Source organism: Genypterus blacodes, unplaced genomic scaffold (assembly GCF_046128005.1).
Source record: "Genypterus blacodes isolate CSIRO-AG114 ecotype Tasmania unplaced genomic scaffold, CSIRO-AGI_Gbla_v1 ptg000029l_1, whole genome shotgun sequence".
Classification (NCBI taxonomy): Eukaryota; Metazoa; Chordata; class Actinopteri; order Ophidiiformes; family Ophidiidae; genus Genypterus; species Genypterus blacodes.
The window spans coordinates 289,305-308,914 of NW_027466842.1; the positions used below are offsets into that span (position 1 = coordinate 289,305).

The 19,610-nt window shown below is 44.3% G+C and overlaps 1 protein-coding gene across 6 annotated transcripts in view; it reads right to left on the reverse strand.

Moving 5' to 3' along the window:
- pde4ca (phosphodiesterase 4C, cAMP-specific a) overlaps window positions 1–19,610 on the reverse strand; it is a 42,196-nt gene that overhangs the window by 15,706 nt on the left and 6,880 nt on the right. Inside the window, exon 1 of one of the 6 annotated variants that reach the window (XM_076145037.1) lies at window positions 16,592–17,933. The exons of 4 other annotated variants lie outside the window; for them this stretch is intronic. In XM_076145037.1, the coding sequence (XP_076001152.1) occupies window positions 16,592–16,665 (74 nt within the window). In that variant the 5' untranslated portion in view covers window positions 16,666–17,933. Of the gene's footprint in view, window positions 1–7,614; window positions 10,576–16,591; window positions 17,934–19,610 lie in introns of those variants that run through there. One more of the 6 variants, XM_076145036.1, reaches the window with a different exon arrangement.

The window sequence follows — 19,610 nt, forward strand, 5'->3', positions numbered from 1 at the left end:
TACAAGAAATTACCCTTGACTGCAGTAAACTCTTAGATGCTTCATTCTAGTCCTTAATTCTTTTCCCCTTGATTTTTTATTTTAATTCTATATAATAAGATTTTTCTGTAATTTTTCTTTTCCCCTTGATTTTTTATTTTAATTCTATATAATAAGATTTTTCTGTAAATATTTTTTTTATTGTAAATCATCTTAAAAAGCTCCTAAAAGCCGACAAGCCACCTAACCACAAAGATTCTTTAAAATGTGTTGATGTTGAGATTCCTTGCTTACACACACACACACCAAGTGAAGAAAATACATATAACAGAAAGTAATTCAGCTGAAACAATTAGTAGTTCTTATAGTTTAACAGACACACAAACTGTATGTGTGCACACCAAAACAAACACCTGAGTCCTTGCTTTGATTTATAGGCCAAACTACAGTTAACATTCCGGAGCATTATTAAGGCTTTAAAGTAAAGAGAAAAGAGAGAAAAGAGAGCGGTGTGCGACTGCGTTTGTTATTTAAGAGGCTGGCTGGTAAGCAGTGTGATTGATGGTAACCTGTCAATGGCCCAGATACTTGACACCCTGCCTGCGTCACCGCCTGTCACAGCAACGTCAATCCCATCTGGGGAGAATTAAAATCCAGGAGCTACGGGGCAAAGGGAGGGAGGTAGAGAGAGAGAGAGAGAGAGAGAGAGAGAGAGAGAGAGAGAGAGAGAGAGAGAGAGAGAGAGAGAGAGAGAGAGACCTGTAACCCGGGGTAAACTGTCATCTGAGCCTTCATTCATCATTCCCAGGCCTTTGCAGTGAGACAGCCAGAGGTAGAATTAGTTACAGCAGAACACACCTGCAGGACCGGCTCAACCGTTTCGTCAAAGACATTTAAAGGAAGACAGAAAGCACACGCTACACCAACGCATGCTGAGGGGTATTTAGGGACTGAAGTGTATTGTGTTTCCAGTCAATATTAGGTACATTTTGTGCTCTTTTATGACAACATAGGATGCAAACGCGGCACACAAGTGTCAATATACAGATATCGTTTCATGCTGTGGATTCTAACAGGCCGTGTCTGAATATGACACATCAGAGATGTGAAGGTCCTGACGAAAACCACAGAGTCCATACAGTAGCTGTCAGTCCACACCCTGAAACTCAACACACAGACGGAAGTCAGCTGAGGATCAACTGAGGCACTTTAAAGAGTATATACCTCTGCCAAGGCCTAACAAGGCAAGGCAAGGCAATGGCAGGAGCATTAACCTAACACACACACACAACTACACAGCACCATCACACTGCCCTAAGTATTGTATTATAAAATGTTTGTGTGGTTTTGTGAAGATAATTAATTCAGATAAAACTAAACAGAATTGAAAACTAAACTAAATTGTCATGTTTTCTGTAAGTCATTGTTTACCCAGCAGAGGATGGAGGCGGTGTTTACCTGTATGTACTTGATGTATACGTGTTTTTCACTCTGGACATATCACATCCTGTTGAGTTCTAATCCCTCTTTACACCTTGGCTAAATCTCAAACAGCTGTGATACTGACAGCTTTATAGGTTTACAGGTTTACAGTTGCATCTTAGGGATCGTGTTTGAATGCAATGGAAGAGGGATGATGTCTGGAAAAGTCATCAAAAGTCTGCTGGTTGATGATTTTTAGGCAAATTTAAGGAATATTTTGTGAAATGTGAAATTACAATGGTGAGTCTGGAAAGGGTTAAACAATATTGAGTTGTTTGCACAGGCAGCAGGGAAACATTAGGTTCAGATCCTGGTCCTCCTGTGTGTCTCAGTTACTGACTAATCCCCTTTGTTGAAAACATCAGGGACTCATCTGCACACTGTACACTGCATGTATATACACATACACACACACACACACACAAACACACACACACACACGCATACACGCGCACACACTGAACTATGAAAAACACAACAGCTTTCTTTCACGCCAAACATAACAAACGTCAGAGCCAATATGTCATTGTGTAAGATTAACGCAAACTGCAATCTAAACATTATGCAACTATTGAAACGTGTCCATTGTTCACAATCAGGCAGTTTTAAAAGAATGTGGCCCAGTGGAGTGTGAATGCTAACACAACAGAAAGGCACAAACATACGCACTTTGTCACTTTGCTGAAAAGCATTAGGAGACATAAAAAACAACGTTTCATAGCCTCTTCATCTGTTTACAGGAGAATGAAGAGTGTTTTAAAGGATTTGTGAGTAATTTGCCGCAACAAAAGATTGTCCATTGTTATTTGTGCCAAAGTTTGAGAACCACTGCATCTGAAAGTGTGTGTGTGTGTATGTGTTTGAGTGAGTGATGATTATTATACTATTACAATTTGAAATGTTTCCTCTGTGATTGCATCTCCCTCGCAGTGTAACTCCATCATGAATTCTGCAGTGGACATAGTGGACATGGAGGACATGGAGGACAGGGAGGACACGGAGGACACGGAGGACACGGAGGACACGGAGGACATGGACATCCTGCTCTTTGTTAGCCCACAGCCAATATCCCAAAAACATACAGCAGCCCAGGAAGAACAATATCTACCAAGACGAAGTTGAACGCAGCTTTGGCTTTAAGTAGATTTTGGTTTGACTGGCAGGTGTCTCTACCTATTACATTTAAATTCATACATTAATTAATTGAAAATGAATGGATTAACTGATATGAATGAACTCTCTGCAATCTAATAATTTGTGTTTAACTTTGAAGTACCTCTTTTTTATTTGCTGCACTGTGAAGAAACGATATTTTAAACGACGGCTTGTGAATATGGAGAAGCTTGCCTAAAAAAAAGTGTGATCTGTCAAGTTAAGAATAATTTAGATTCTTCTCAAATGTTTAAAACATATTTCTGTGTTTTCCCCCTGTGTTTATTTTTACTTTATTTCTAGGAAATGCAATTATATGAAAGAAAAAGTATTTGGGCAAATGTCTAGAAAGAAACATGACTGTGAAATTCTCTGGCAGTTTAGCGGAAATTTCTCAAGTGACTTTAGAGGCCAGAGTCTTTGGTAATGTGTTTAACAAAGGTTCACAGCAGTTGACTTGTGTTTCCTGCCAGATTGAACATTAAATGCTGGTTAATTAGCTCCATTAGCCTCTGATGTGTATGTTCAGTTACTGTGTGTGTGTGTTTCCCTCCACACTGTCTACAGGGAGGAGAAAATGAAGTGGCATCATGCAAAATGGCAGCCAGGAGAGGGGAGGAATGGAAAAATCCTGAAGAGCGCAAAGATTTCTCCTAAATGAACCATTGACATCAAATACAAGCGCCAGATTAGCGGGTGGCTTAGCGTTTGCGCGCGAGGGAGTTTGATTTATGAATACAGTAATTTAATATGAATTAGGAGTGTGAGAGAGACGACAGATTTGGCAGGTGGGATGTGTGTGAGGTCAGTGAGGTTGTGCTTTAAAAAATGCAGCTCTTAGAAACCCAATCCTCTCGTGTGTCGGGTTCTACCTGAAAGAAGAGGAGCGAGGGGAGAAATCTTCATCCGCTTCATTTATCAAAACGTCCCGGTGTGAATGTTGGACTCCCTAAGATGCCAAAAGCCTGCGGGCCAGGTTTTTTTTTGCTTGTCTTATTAGTTTGCAGACATAAACTCTTGTCTTCCAGATGGATGGATTCCAGTTATGCCAGAGGTCCTTCACTGCCTAAATCTGAGTCCAAACCCTCCTCCTCAGTACGCAGACCGCAGAAATCATTAAGTCACGCCGTGCCCTCCTCAGAGCATAACTCTGAGTCCTCCTGGCTGAGGGGAGGCATGGTGACAGCCCAAAGGCTTTCTGTGCTGATAAATGAGTCTGAACGGGTTCCTTAAATCACATTTAAGCGGCTTCTAATGGTGCTGGGGCCAACAGGGACTCACAGACCTGCACTGGTCTGCCTCATAGAGAGCAGGATGAGGTCCCAATGGAGATGGATTAAAGGCCTCACACACACACACACACACACACACACACACACACACACACACACACACACACAAATACAGCCAGGTACACTCTTATCTCTTATGTAATGTGATGAGTTAAGTCGTGGTGTTCTAAGCTGGATGATTTCCTATACTCACATTAAAAAGAAGGTTAATTTTCTCCTGTTTATTTCTCTGGTGAGTTTATAGTTATGGTACGGTGGTGATGCACAATTGTGTGTTCACGTGTGTGTCTATCTGTGCAACCCCGACAAATTAAAGCCAACTGCTGAATTAATATACTTAAACTGACCTGAATCTCAACGGAATCCCACTGAAAATGAAGCCAACCTGTTCCTAACTCTTTCATAAATGACTGCAAAAGGATTGACAGCTCAGCACATGATGCCATAATTGTAAAACAACATTTTGGCGTCTTTGTGCCACTGTGACTGCACATTAGAGTCCTATAGATAAGGATCCCATGGTCTTAGAGTACAAGAAATGTCAAAAACAACTGAAGATGCTGGGAAGTAAACAAAGGTTTCATCGAATCCATCTCTGGCTTTAGATGCTGCATTCAAAGCCTACGGTAACATTTCAGGTGTGTAAAAATCAAAGGATAAATGTGTCGGAAGGTATCAAAGCTAGTAAGATGTTTGCGGCACAGGAATTCAGAGAGAGAAGAAGAACACAGGTGTTGCCTTCACAGCCTCTATGTTCAAACGCTTGACAGACAACAACCGCCACTGGCCAAGTAAACCGTCAACAGCCATCCAGACACACAGACAAGAAGAAGTAGCATGTTGGATATCAAAAGCAGATGTATTCAACACGTCAATTTGTATGGTAGCGAATGCATTCAGTCATAACTCCCAGACATGTACACACACGCATACCCTCACCACATACCCATCTAGGGAGAAAGGATTACGGATGTCAACTTCTTCCACAGTTAACAGAGATAATTGGGCTTTAAATCCTGAATGGAAGGCACGCGAGACACTGTGGCTTCGGTGTCTGGTGTCAAACGCGAACAATTTATATCCTTCCTCTCTCTAAAGGCTCATCTCATCCCATAATAAGGCTTTCTCATGCGTCGGCGAGGTCGCAGAGTTTACTGTACGCGACGCACACGAGCGCCGTCCATCTGTAGGGCCGACACCAGCCTCTCGTCAGACGTCGTCAAGTTAATACCAACGCCATGGCCTGCTTTGTATATGTATGGGCAGGTAGAGAGAGAGAGGGAGAGAGAGAGAAAGAGAGAGAGAGAGAAAACAAACCAACAAAAGAAAATAGTAACACTGAAGTTGAACGAAAGAATGAAAGAAAGAAAGAAAGAAAGAAAGAAAGAAAGATTTTGTGGTGTGTTGTTGTCCTGATTGTACACAGTGTGACACACACACACACACAGTGTTTACTCTCAGAGTGTCTGCTTGTGGAATATGTGATATTAATAGATTCCCAAAATGGGCACTGACACGGCCGATAATCTCATGCGTCTCTGCTCCCCCACACTCCCTCTAACTCTCGTCGTCCTCCTCCTCCTTTTCCTCCAGAGACTGGAGCGGTACTGTGTGTGTGTGTGTTTGTGTGGAGTCTCCGGCTCCAGACGGTGTAACAGTCTGCTCTTCCATCTCCACCACATGGTCAGAGCGATACCTTGACTCTAATAAAGCATCTAAGTCTGCGTCGCCCCTCCAAGGTCTCAACAACTGACTTCAACAACCGGTACGATCCAGGGAGAAGAAGAGTACAAGTTACTTCAATTTCTTGGCCTTGGAAAACCAAAAATTCCTCAGGAGGAATAACACTGCAGAGACAAAGACACGCCTGCCCTTTAAATTCCCTCGTGCTCGCAAGTGTTTTGCATTACATGTGATAAACATCGGTCCGGCCTGAGAAAGAGGACAGAGGAGCGTAATGTAAACACAGCTACATCTCCACATCCTCCCCTCACCGCTGCCACTGAGGATCACATGCAAATCCACAAAACATATGAGAGTATTTGCGTGGGGAACAGTAGCACAATGATTTGCCTTCATTTGCTTCATCATTTCAGATAGGCCAAGGATATAAAGATAGGAAGACATCCGGGGGAAACGAACCTACAAGCTCCTGAACTCTCCTAAAAGCTCCATGGCTCCTTCACTCCTGCGTCCCTCTGACATCATCATGTAACACGTGAACTTACCCAACTTCACACACTGGTTAGACACGCATGCAATGAGAATGACAGCAATTTAAAAAAAAAAGGTGAAGTTGGATACTGTAGCTATGAAGTCTGTTTTCATTCAGTGTGCACAACAACAACTTTTCACAACTTTTTTAGCACATTAAACATTGCAAAAGTCTCTAAATTGATCTGTCCACTGAAGAAAAGAACACAGAAGGTAGAAAAGGATGAGTCCACTCCTTCAATTCCATGAAATGAACCAAAAAGTAAAGAAAATGCTTCAACCTATACCTGCTTCCGAAATGAAATAGAAAAGCTTGTCGATTGTCCTTTAACATTCTGGAAAAAAACACCTGTTGTCGCTTTGTTACAACAGCAACATGGTTTCAAAATGGAGGTATCTTTGGTATCTGTAGTATTGTCAAACATGCTAAAATAAGCATGTTCTGGAATAGAGCCCAGTCTAACAAAAGAGAAGACAACACAGCGCGGGTTTGGAAGGAAATATGACGGAAAATTATTTTGGGAAATGTGGTTGTGATCCAAAAAAGCAGCTGATAAGGCAGAGGAATGTTGCAGCTGATAAAAGAGGCTGAACAGCTCGACACGCAGACATGAGACAGTCACATTGATGTCAAATAGAGATGTTTCCTCTCTCCAAAACAATAGAAAGTCTGGGAACCGACTCCAGAGCCGTTACACAAGAGTGTTGACTGCTGTGTTTGGAGTCAAACCCGTCTGGACAAACTACAACCAAAATAAAGTTAGGAACACTGAGAGATGTCAAGTTGGCGTTACAACTGCAAACACACAAACTGCATTAATAAGTCACAAATTCAATTCACTGCATTTGGTCTAAAGTTTGAGCTCTTTTTCTGCAGTTTTGTCATCTTTGCCATCTACAAATCATGAATTTCTGCATCCATTTCCTCTACAAATTCAGTATTTGTGCACATTTTTTGGAAAGATTTGAAAACAAAAATTATTTTTAAGTTCATTTTAAAAATCACATTGTCACCTTAAAAAGAGAATTCTGTGTATAATCAATAAATGAACTCCTTTCGGGTCATTATCACACTTTAAACTTCACAAAACACTGTCAGAGAATAATCAAAACATATCTAAATGTGTAACTGCTTTGTGTATATGTGTGTGTGTGTGTGTGTGTGTATGTGTGTGTATGTGAGGTAGAGAAAGAGAGAGTGGTAGAGAGATCCAGGGTGTCATGCACAACCCTAATATTGCTTAATCTTTGTTTATACTTGGTGTCCAAACTTTGTGGGAGACTCTAGTCCGCTTGTTTTCACACGTTACGAGCCACGAGTCACTCCAGCTTAGGGAGAGCTTACAGACACTTTCATACACTGTGTCACCGTGATCTGTACGGCGTGTGTGTGCGTGTGTGTGAGAGAGTGTGTGCGTGGTGAAGAAACACAGACAGACAAGAGAAAGAGTGGAGGAAATAAAGGCTGAGAGTAAATGAGAGGGCTCTTAATTACCGCCTGCGTTTCTGTATGATGTCAATAGGCCTGTTGACAGCGCACGGTGATCCCCATATGTTCCCACTCCGCATAGTGACACTCCGCTCCACCGACACGCAGAAGCCGCAGTTGGTCGGCACACTCATCTCCCTTTCAGCCCTCAACCCTCTCTTTTGTGAACTCCTCACCCTCCTCCTCCTCCTCCTCTCCTCTGCCGCTCCTCCGCTCTTCCTCTCTCGCTGGCTCTCCTCAGCGTGCGGCCGCTATCATCACCGTGCAACCTGGCCGCCTGCTTCCTCGTCTGTCTCAGCCTGTCGAGCTGTCTGGCTCTCCACGGCTTCCTCGGAGTTCTCATTCCCTCTCACCGGGAGTGTGGACGCCGCATCTAGGACCCGGGGCTCCAGCGCGGAGCCGGAGTGACGGCGGGAGCGCGGTCCATGCCTCCCCCTTTCTGAGGGGAGAATATCGGGGGTTCTCTCTCTGTGTGTGTCTCTCTCTTGTCTTAAGGTGATTTGGGCTGGATGGGTGCGCTCCTGGGTGCGCGCTCCCTGCTGCCCGTCTGTCTGCCTCGCAGGCTGGAGAAGAAGCTTTTCATCACACTCTGCAAGACTCCAATCATCGGTCCCTCGTGTACATCTTGTCTTTGCTTCACGTCTAAATGTGGCTCCTCTCTCCCCCTTTCCCTTTCTGTCTGTCTGCACCCTCCCTCTCTCTCTCTTGCTCTTCTTCAGTCTCTCTCTCTCTCTGTCTCTCTCTCTCTCTCTTTCTCTCCCTCCCTCCCTGCTTCCTGCTCTCTCCCCCCTCTCTGGCTGCTACACCTTAATCACAGAGTAAACAGAGACCTTTCCTCTCTGGTCAAACTTGCTCTCATGCTCCTGGTCTGTGTTGGGAGTGACCGAGCGCTACACACACACACACACACATACACACACTGTGCAAGTGTGAGCGTGTGCGTGTGTGAGCAACTGAGCGTGTGCGGGAGTGTGTGTCGGCATGTGACTGAGCAAGTGCCAGTGTGTGTGTGTGTGTGTGTGTGTGTGTGTGTGTGTGTGTGTGAGTGTGTGTGTGTCAAATGGGGAACAAGTTCTTGAGTGAGGTCAGAGCTGAGTAGGAGGGGGGCGGGATAAGTTCCAGCATTAGACCCATTTTTAACCCCTTCCTGTTCTATGAGGTACATCTGCCTGACACACACACATACACACACAGAATTCTCAAAAAAACACAGTCTCCCATTGAAGACAGTGCCATTTATCCTTTCCAGATGGCATGTGTGTGTTATAAGTCTGTCTTGTCTTTGTTAGGTAACGGGATTGATGACAGGATGAGTATGATAGGGTATTATAGTAAGTAGCTCCTGGAACTCGGGAACTCGGCTTGCGTACAGACATACACACACACACACGTGCACACACACACAAACACACACACACGTAAACAATCACGCACAAGCTTAGGGCGCAGGCATGCGGGGTCACTCGGGCCAGGGGCAGTGTATTTTTGAAGAGCATGAAATGTGAAAAGTAAATATGAAACCTGAGCTGTTTGACCTCCTGTATGCTCCATTTGAGACCTTAAACAGGAAATATTTGACAAGAGATCAGCAAAATAAGGCCGGAGCCAGAATCTACACAGGCTTGGTTCCCAGAGGCAGATTAGAGGGAGCGCTGGATGTTGGACCGGGGCAGAACATGTATGTGTCAAAGCCTCGTCGCATTATCAGGGTTGTACTTTCTGGCTGCTTCTTTGTTGCCAAACGGCCCAAAACAAATGGGTCGGTTTCAGCTATGTCACATGGAACTACTACTACTTTGCGTCCAGCTTGGTCCGACGTACAAAACACATCTCCTTACATGGACACGAGGTTCAAGGCCGATGCTAGGTCGGATTTAACTGGCAAATCAATCAATAGCTTCGCCTCATCACTGTGGAATTCATAAATGCCGGACAAGACGAGAGAACAGAGGGGCGAGAACGGAAAAGAAAAGGCAGAAATGGAGTCGGCAGGTATCTCTCTAATAGGAACCAGGCGAGGGGAAGTCTCAGATACATCAAGCACCACCGCTCCATTATCCACACACACGATACTGTTATGATTACATACGGGGAAACGGCTCCTAGTATGTTTTTGCAGATTGTGGTTTCATTTTTTCCGACCGCATATTTAGGTTTCTCGCGACGTACAGCACACAGATGGGATGTGATCGCCCCCCGGCGCCCACTCAGAGCTTTTAATATAATCCTTTAATATCATATGAAACGTTCAGTGTCTATACTGGTCAGGAAAAACAGCCATTTATGTGAAGACATGTGAAGAGACACAGCGTAAAAAGGCCAATAATAACCAGAAAGGAAATAGATCTACTGTTACCACTGTTAGGACTTTATAGAAAGCTACAGTAGTTTCTACATCCAGTCAGGCTATAGAATGAATTCTGAGTCTCTGCTGCATTTAAGGACAGAAACTCTGATCACAAACGAATGCAAGATAAATATTTACTGCATTATGGAATGGAACGTGGAATGTTCTGTACTCCAAGATGGAAGATTGAAGATTTATGTGTTTGTCATCCCCGTAGAATAATACAGTCAGACTGGGTAATGAGGCTGCTCTAATGTTACACAATTCACATGTAAACACACACACACACACACACACACACACACACACACACACACACACAAATAGAATAGTAGTAAAACATCTCCAAGAGAGTTAGGTATAGAGTGATGAGTCAGAAGGTAAGTATGTTCAGAGTGAGTTGGAGTTGGAGGCTACAGGCGCATTTTCCCACAATGCTGTTCAACCGGCGGCATGTGATCTGACAGGGGGGGGTCTTGTGACCTGCAAAACGGAAGAATTTCAAGTGTGGATGAACACGATCCTGATGTAGGAATGCTCTGCTTCTTCACTCTGGACTGAAGCGACGGCGCTCACTGATGATTTATTATCCAGTTGAGTTGGAAAGATAAAAAGTTGTTGAATTGGAGTTTTACACTGAATTCTGTGCTGGAATTCACCTTTAATGAGTTAAAAAAAAAGACACGCTCTATCCGTTTCTGGGGCACCACTGTGCATAGTGAGGGGAAAACAGGTGCTCTTCTTGGAAATGCCTGCTCTGTTCTGATTGGCCGGCTGCATCATACCTGACGCGCCCATGCTTTTCAAGTTTTGCGACTTTGACGATGTCCAACAAGAACTTCCTTCTACATTATTCTATAAAAATGAGGGGAAACGATGAAGAGCTTAACGTGTGACTTAGCACATTGTAAAAGAAGAACATGCACACACACTTGCAGACTCTCACACTCTGACTGAACTGCCATGAAGGTTTTACGCCAAGTAGAAACAACAAAATGAGTTCTATGCATGAAATCTTCTCTCTCTCTCTCTCTCTATCTGTCTCTCTCTCTCACTCACACACACACACACACACACAGACACACTTATTGGCAGCGTTACAGAACGATCTGCGTCACCGCTGTTTGAAGAAAGGCAGACGCTTATGCCGACTTCTGCTCTGTATCTCCTCATCTCGTCTTGAGACAGTCACGCTCTGAAAGCTCTGGAACACCAGCGGCAGCAGGTAATCTCTAAACCTCATAAAGCAGCATCATAAATCCTGGCAAAAAAACGCTGTGTGTTCTCAGTTGTGGGGCCTTAATAAAGCGTTATTTGCAAAAGGGGGCCTCATGACATCATGCGTTGGCTCCAGTGAAGAGGAGCGTTCCAGGATAACAACCTGTTCCAGCGTCTGATAGAGGCGCTGTGTCAGAGGAGCGGCTGCCTGTCAGAGGGGAATCGTCTTGCCTGTGGTTTGTTTGTGAAACGAGCTCGGGCGGATTCATCTCCATCATTTAGACGTCGTCGTTAAGTTTATCGCAGGAAGCCCATTCTACAAGGTGGTGTGTGTCCATGGTTGCCTTGTAATCTCAATAAATTGGCACGTTTAAGACAAAAACGTTCCTTAGATCTTTGTACTTTATGCTGCGAGACAGAGGGCGACTAGAGAAGAAAGAGTTTGGAGGTCTAGTTTGCAAATACTGTAACTGCTAGCTTCTTGGTGTAAAGTGACACATAGACTTTGAGATTCCACTGAAACAGTTATAGACTTTCAAAGTATTACACAGGAAATAAGATGCTATTAAGTTAAGCTAGGGTTTTGTTTTGATTGATAGTTAGAGGAGGAACCAACAAGGAAAGTAGGATTCCCTCTATTCCCCTGAATAGTAACTGAAACTCCAGGCAGGTATTCGCACCTCCACCTTTAACACCGCATAACGAGAGAAAAGCAAACTCAAACACATTCCTTCATGACGCCTGTGTCTTCTAAAAACACTGTGTACACAACAAAGCAGGTGTCACCGTGTGGCTGTGGGGCCTATATTTAAGTGTGTGATGTCAGCCATCTTGTTACAGCGTGTACCGTAGTAAAGACTATCGGTGTGACGCCTCATGATTCATTATCCTGCCATCTGTTAGCATGACGGCGGGGTCTGGAGGTGGGGGCAAGGGGGGGGGGGGGGTCCGACCTGGGGATTGGAGCGGATGACAGACTCTCGTACGCACACATGCCAGCTCACACACATAATCGCAGACGCAGGAGCATATGGGAGATCGCTAATGCGTGCGCACGTACGGGGACGCCGGGGCACACAGGGGAGAGCGCGCGCACGCACACACACACACACATACAGGAATAATGAGGCCCATGAAACATTCTGACACAACACCTACGTCACTGCCTGTGGAAAAATGCAGGGAGCTCTGATTATCCCCCCTTGACCCACTGTGTGTGTGTACGCTATACGTAGCAGCATGTTTGTGCACGTAGCGCGCTTACGTAACAGTGCATAGTTGTGCGCGGCGTCTATCGGAGCCTCAGCAGCACTGATGATGATGAGATTATGAGGTTATTAGTCATTACCCAGGTCTAGTAGGATTGTCTCTACACGGAGAGAGAAAGACCAACTGATCTACTGAGATAAACAACACTAAAGCAGAAGTACATTGCACAAGTCAGAAATACAAATTACACAAGTTTACACAGAGGATGCATACCTCCATCAACCAGGCTGTTGAATTAGGCCTCTATTGTCACTTCTTTTTTGCCGATCTAAGGATTTTGTTCAGGATACTACCTTGAAATCAGATGTTGACAGAAGATTTGTCAGGAATACAACATCATGGACTTCATCTTACTTCAGACCTAAAAGTATCTCAAAGCAGTTTTACGCTGAATCAGCAAGATCTAAGGTACATATGGACCCTAGTTGCATGTTTGAAGCCCTATTTGCTGATGTTCAGTGACCGCTGGAAACACTATGATCCCATTAGTTCCATTATTGTACGTAATTTGTATGTATATCTGATGCATTACTGTAATTAATCTCATTTACCTTCAAGCACATCTCTTGAATCTTATTACCACAACTCTAACACAAACAAGTCAACCACTTTAACCCTAATAAATTAATTTGTCATCAAACAAAACAAGAACTGTGCTTTGTTTTCAACATCTAAACTCTTTTACCGGGCGTCTGCTCACATTACTGAGACACTTCCTCCCTCTAGTGGTGATAAAGGGGAACAGTCATTTTGACACTGATGATGACATTTATGACCCTGCTTCTTAGGAGATGCTGCATATTCCTATAGGGACATTTTAACACAATTACCTCAGTGCTTCAGGTTACAAAATACTTTAAATATATATATTATTAATCAAATATCAGAATCAGAGAAATATCAGAAAATTGTTTCTTCCCGCAGCGACACACAGACATCGACTTTCGCTCTGCAGCCGAGCGCCTTGGTCACCGCACTGGCAGGAGCAGTTAGATGATGGAGGAACAGAGCTTCAAACCCAGAACCCCTTTTGTTTCCACTTTCAACCAAACACTTAGACAAATTACAAATCTGCTCTGTTTCGTGTACATTAGCGAAAGGAAATCATTTCACAGTTGTGGCCCATAAAACTGTCATTATTGTTTACGTTGTCTCTCAGACGCCTTTTCAGCCCACTTGGGTGTGCAAGCAGATCTGCTCAGTGTGAACAGTGAGTGTGTCCCTGTCCCTGTCCCTGCTGCTGCTTCAGAGATCGATGAGACTCTGGAGGCGATCAGGGAAATCAGTCATGCTGAAAATATGGAGTACAGCAGTGACGCACGCAGCAGCCACACAGGCCCTATTGACAATTGTGTGTGTGTGTGTGTGGCCGTGTGTTTGTGCTATATTGGGACCTCTGACATTGACACTGTTGCCCTTTGGGTGGGAGGCCTCAGTTGACACTTTTTCTGTTTCTTTCTGTTTTCGTCTCCGTCTCTCTCACTACCTGCCTCTCTTCCCTCCTGCCTCCTTCACTAATCTCTTTTTAGTCTCCTCTCACGCCCATAACTCCGCTCATCATCCCAGCTCTAAAAGCGGTTCTATCTCTTCCCACGTCTCTCTATCGCTCCTTCACCGCCCTCTTGTCTGTGCCTTTCTCCTCTTTGTCCTCATTATCTTTTTCTCACTTGGCTTCCAATTGTGTCTACTCTCTCTTTCTCTCTCTCTCTCTCTCTCCCTCTCTCTCTCTTCCTTCCCTCTGTCTTTTTCCATCACTCTCCATTTCAGCGTGCGGTTGATCGGATAAAGGCGTCTTCCCCAACTGTCGCAGCAACTACACAAGCTGTCAACTTATACGGCATCAGCTCTCTCATCTCTCGTGATGCTGAGGAGAAACTCCCATCTCCTGTGCAGCTCAGTGTGTGTGTGTGTGCGTGTGTGTTCAAAGGTCCCACACTGCTACCGCCACCATATAAAGTATTGCTTGGAGGGGGACCAGGAGTGTGTGTTTGTATGAGTGTGTGTGTGTGTGAGTGGGAGTGTTGTACAGGGTAGGATGAATCGTTCCCTGGTACCATTAGTACAGAACAGAGGATAAGAGCTGTCTCTGTTGTTGATGGACACATCTGGATTGTTAGAGACTGCTTTGTCTCAGAGGGTGTGTGTGTGTGTGTGTGTGTGTGTGTGTGTGTGTGTGTGTGTGTGTTATAGAAAGAGATGGTGGCGAACTCCAGTCTTTGTTCAAAATACATTGTTAGAAAGAAATCTAAAACAATTATTCAAACATTTTCACAAAAATCTGCTATTTCTCAATGCATGACTTATGTGTGTTTTGCCCTGCATGCTTTTTTTTCTACCTCTGTATAATCCCACTGGAAGTTTCTATTGCACACTCAGCCATTCGTGGAGAGGGAATCTCTCATGGAACTGCCTCTCCTGAGGTTTCTCCCTTTTTTCCTTATACAGTAAAGTTTTCTCTGGAGTTTTTCCTCGTCCTCCTAGTAGAGCTTCTTCCTGATCTTGTGGGTCTGTAAAGCCCTCTGAGACGTGGTATGTGATATTGAACTATACAAATAAAACTGACTTGACTTGACAAAATTGTCTTTCCATTCTGATGTAAATGATGTCACAGCACATTGGGTTGATTTTACATTACAAAGTAAAATGCACTTAATAATGTCCTTATCTGAATTACACTTATAAGAGTTGTTATAGGAAAAATGAAAGAAAGATCCCTCACACTAACACTCCTGAAACAAGACATAGTCACGCAACAGTCAAGTAGGAATAGCACAATAAAAAACCAATACAAGTTGAATTAAGATTGACAGTAAAAGTCAGACATATTAAATTTTTAATTAAATATAAGTATTAGTTTTAAATTGTACTAATGCTGAAAAGTGTCATCATGGTAAAAGAAGATTAGACCTCGGTTGGAAAGAGAAAGAAAGAAAGAAAGAAAGAAAGAAAGAAAATCCCCCACAACCACAACCAAATGTCCCATATCATGCCAATACAATTAAAGCGATTATGAAATGCCTCATTAATGACCACATGTTCACTATCGTCATAGTGATAATTGAAGCACTAACTGTGATCTGACTTTGATGTTGCTGTTTGACGACGTTGGAAGTACAAATCAGGTAAAAAAAAAAGAAAAAAGAAAAGGAGCCTGTTGTGTGTTTGCCTCTGTGGTCCACAATCTCATGCTTTGATCTCCTCATATGATCCAAAAACACACACAGCTGGAGGAGCAAGAACACTCGCGAAGCACATGCCTCATGCCCAGAGTGCAGGACACACACACGCACGCACACACACGCGCCGCGCACACACATACACTTCCAATGCTAATTCCAAAAAGAAGAGAGAGATCCTTTTTTTCTGACATCTTTCTGATTTACATATCAAATGACAGTTGCTGTGTGTGTGTGTGTGTGTGCTTTCATGTGCTGGCTGTGTGTGCTGTGTGCATGTCCAAGTGCATTGTTGCAGGATTTAGTTTGTTGTGCTCTATAAACTTATTGTAGGCTGCTGGGGTTTCAGTAGTTGAATGTCCCTGAATGCAGCACGGTGATAGAACATTTGTATCAAGTTCAGACACAGAAACCTATTCACAGTCTTTTAAACTTACACATTTAGTTTGCTTGGGGACAAAATCGCAAAACCTTGCCTGTGCAGTACTCCGAGAAAACACTTTCAGACCCAAACACACCAAGACCACGCTATTCCCAACACCGATGCCTCTGATTGGCTCTGGTGTCATCAGTGGTCAGGGGGCATCGATCCACCGTGGCCCTCTGGGCCATTCAACCACAACACCCAGCAACACCAACAACACACGCCGCAGCTACACAAACACGGAATCATCAGGCAAAAACTCTGTGTCAAACATCTTAGATTCCAGAAAGCCACAGATCAAAGACACGTAACTGCCACTCGGAATGTGACGCCTGCACAACAGATGCGCAGAAGCCCAGCCAGAGTAAACCACATAGGACCGTCATGTCAACACAACACAACACCACTGTAAACACACTGACAGAGCAGCGGCATTAAGTCACTCACTCAGGAACACATGGATTATGTCCCAACATCTACAGTATAAGCCCTTGTTGCACAGCGTAGTGGTGCATTCACTGTACGTTGTCATTTTTTTAGGATACATACCCAATGCACGAGTGCCTGCGGGTGGAGAAGTTGCCGTGCATCTTCCTTGAAAAGCGAGAGTCTTTGTTCATCATTTTGTCGCCGGGGTTCAAAAAAAGTGTTTTGCTGGATTTCAGAAAAGCATCAAAGTCACATCCCCTGGAGGCGAGGCCAGCAGAACCCAACGCGACTTCTCTGTGAACTTCTGCCGTCCGGATGACATCCCCATGCTGTCGTAAATCAGGAACAAAGCTGTCGGATTCCCGTAGAGCCTCTGTGGCACCTGGAAGCAGATCCCTTACAGAGGACGGTGCGGTGAGTGCGATCAGTTCCAAGAATGCAAAACCCAATGGTCACAATGCAAAACAGCCAAACACAGGAGTCTCATCAGATGTGACCGGCAGGAACAGCATTTGCAAAAAGTAAGTCACTGGTCTGCAAACATACGTCAGGGCCTGTTCAGTCCCACTTTACATTTTTTTAAGATAAACATGCTTATCGCTTCCAACTCTGCAGAATCGACCAATCAATGTGCATCAAACTAGAATTTCAGCTTTGAGTGTTAAGGATATGTCCATTTGTTTTTTGTGGAAAGCAATGTGTGTGTGTCTGTGTGTCTCTGTGTGTGTGTGGCTGTTAGATGACAGAGTGAGTTAGCAAATCGTTTCGCTGACAGCCAAAGTATTGGGCCGGATCAAATCAAGGGAAATTGAGGATAGTGTCAGCTGTCCGAGCTCATCTGGGACCGACTCCCCAATCGCTCTCCATTCAGCTCAGCACAGATAAGCCAAGAGAAATGTTTCTCCTCTCTTCTTCTCTTTTTTTTCTCCTCTCTCCCTATATTCCTAAATAGGAAACAGCAGGCTTGGATTCTTGAATCCCTGGACAACAGGCCCAAGATAGTCTCTGTCCATCACTCCGTCTGCTCCATCAGCGTTGATACGGAGCTTGTGCGTCTGGAACAGAGCTTATTCCTTGTGATGCTGGATCAGCAGACTGAGCAAAGTAACTCTTCCAGGGGGGAAAAAGTGAGAAAGAATGAGGGGAGGGGAAAAGAAAGAGTGTGATAATCCCATCGGCTGGTCCCTGGAGTGGGCAGTACCGTACAGCCCCCTGTCAGCGGGCCATAACTGACTCGACTCTTCTCTCCTGAGAGTGGTGGGACCAAAACTGGCTTAAAACAACAAACACAACAACGCTATCTCCCCTGAGACAGAGAGTCAGGGAGAGAGTGACAGAGAGAGAGAGAGAGAGAGAGAGAGAGAGAGAGAGAGAGAGAGAGAGAGAGAGAGAGAGAGAGAGAGAGAGAGGGAGGGAGACAGACAGAGAGAGAGAATGTAGCTGTGGGGTGGTGCGCAGTTGAGTGAGAGAGCTAATTACAGACAGAGCCATCAACGGAACAGATAGGACAGAGAGGGTGACAGTCACGGCATGAAAGTGGGCCAGTGTGGACAGTCGGGTGAGGGGGGAGGGGGGGGAGGGCTGCAGGACCAGAGTGCTGTGGACGTCATTAGAACTTAGATCAGGGCATGAGACAAACACGCCCGCCACACCAGTTTAAACGTCCAGAATGAGAGTGAGTTTGATAGTGGCAGTAAGAGTGAGAGAGAGAGTGAGAGTGAGAGTGAGAGTGAGAGCTCAAAAGTGGTAAAATTTTGTGTTAACCGGCCTGCAAGCCAGCTGCAATAACAGCGTACTGCTCAATCAATACTCCAATACTGTGTGGTTGTGTGTGTGTGTGTGTGTGTGTGTGTGTCTGTGTCTGTGTGTGTGTGTGTGTGTGTGCGCGCTCTTCTCATGCCATCCAGTGTAATATACATACTTCATCACAAAATATTTGAAAACTAATCTGCAGATTTTGCTGTTTTTCACTTCAATAACCTTCCATCCTCTTCCTCTAACTTCCCAAAAATTTCAAGCCTCAGAACAGAGTCAGAAGTCAGAAAAACGTTCTCCCGCTCTGTCTACTGTCTACATCTACTGGACACTAACAGGGACTACAGTTATTATTTACCCTTGTCTTATGCATTCATGAATTTATATAATGACGTGTGCGTGTGCGTGCGTGTGTGTGCGCGCGCGCGTCAATAAGCATCAGTAAAGTAAACACTGAAAGCAAACTGTCTATTGTGCAGAAACACATCCACTCTGTCTGAAATAATGATTTTGGAGGACACGTCCCATTTGACGCGATTCGTCTGGAGTGGAAAAATAGATTTAATCATCCTGGACACGGAGTGAAAGTATCTTTGCGGGTGTTTTTCTATATCTGAGTTCCCTTCCACATGTATTTTCCGCCAGACTCCCCCGTTTGTTTAATTCCTCCTGGTTTGCCAGCCATCCTGCAATAACTCACGTCCATCTATTTGTTTGGGCTCGGACGTGACGGGACACTCTGCTGGTTTCCCTGCTGGCCTGACCTGGCCGCTGTAAAATATAAAAAAAAACCCTGACATGTTGAATAACTGTGCATGTTTAAACTGCAGAGTGAAATGAATGAGCCGATCGTCCTGAGAGATAGAATAAACCACGGAAAAAGGAAAGTATCCATCAATTCCCCCCCCCGAACAGGACCATTAGACCGCTGGGAAAATGATTGCGCTGCTTGACGTTCATAGAGGTGAATGAACTTTAAAAACACTACGAGGTCGCTTGGAGCTTCTTTGGAAATGTTTAATACTCGTGTCTTGCTACTACAAAGGTTTTACAGCACGAGTTTAGAGTCTCGACGGGTTTTTTTTATTTGATTTCTTGGAGGTGGATGTAACCTCAGATCACAGGGACGAGTTGGAAACACCTTGTAAGAGCACAGAGAAGCCTGGTGCCTCCGTGTGAGTGTTTAGATTTGGGATTAACTGTGAGAAAGAGACGGGAGACGCGTTCAACAACATGCCTTTCTCTTGAAGTAACATAGAGGATACTTAACAAAGCAACTCAACCACACTGTCTAAGCTAAAAAGAACAAATACAGAGCAGTTTATACAGCACATCTCCCTGTACATTCATATATAATGTTTGCTCTTCTTCTCTCGTATAATTA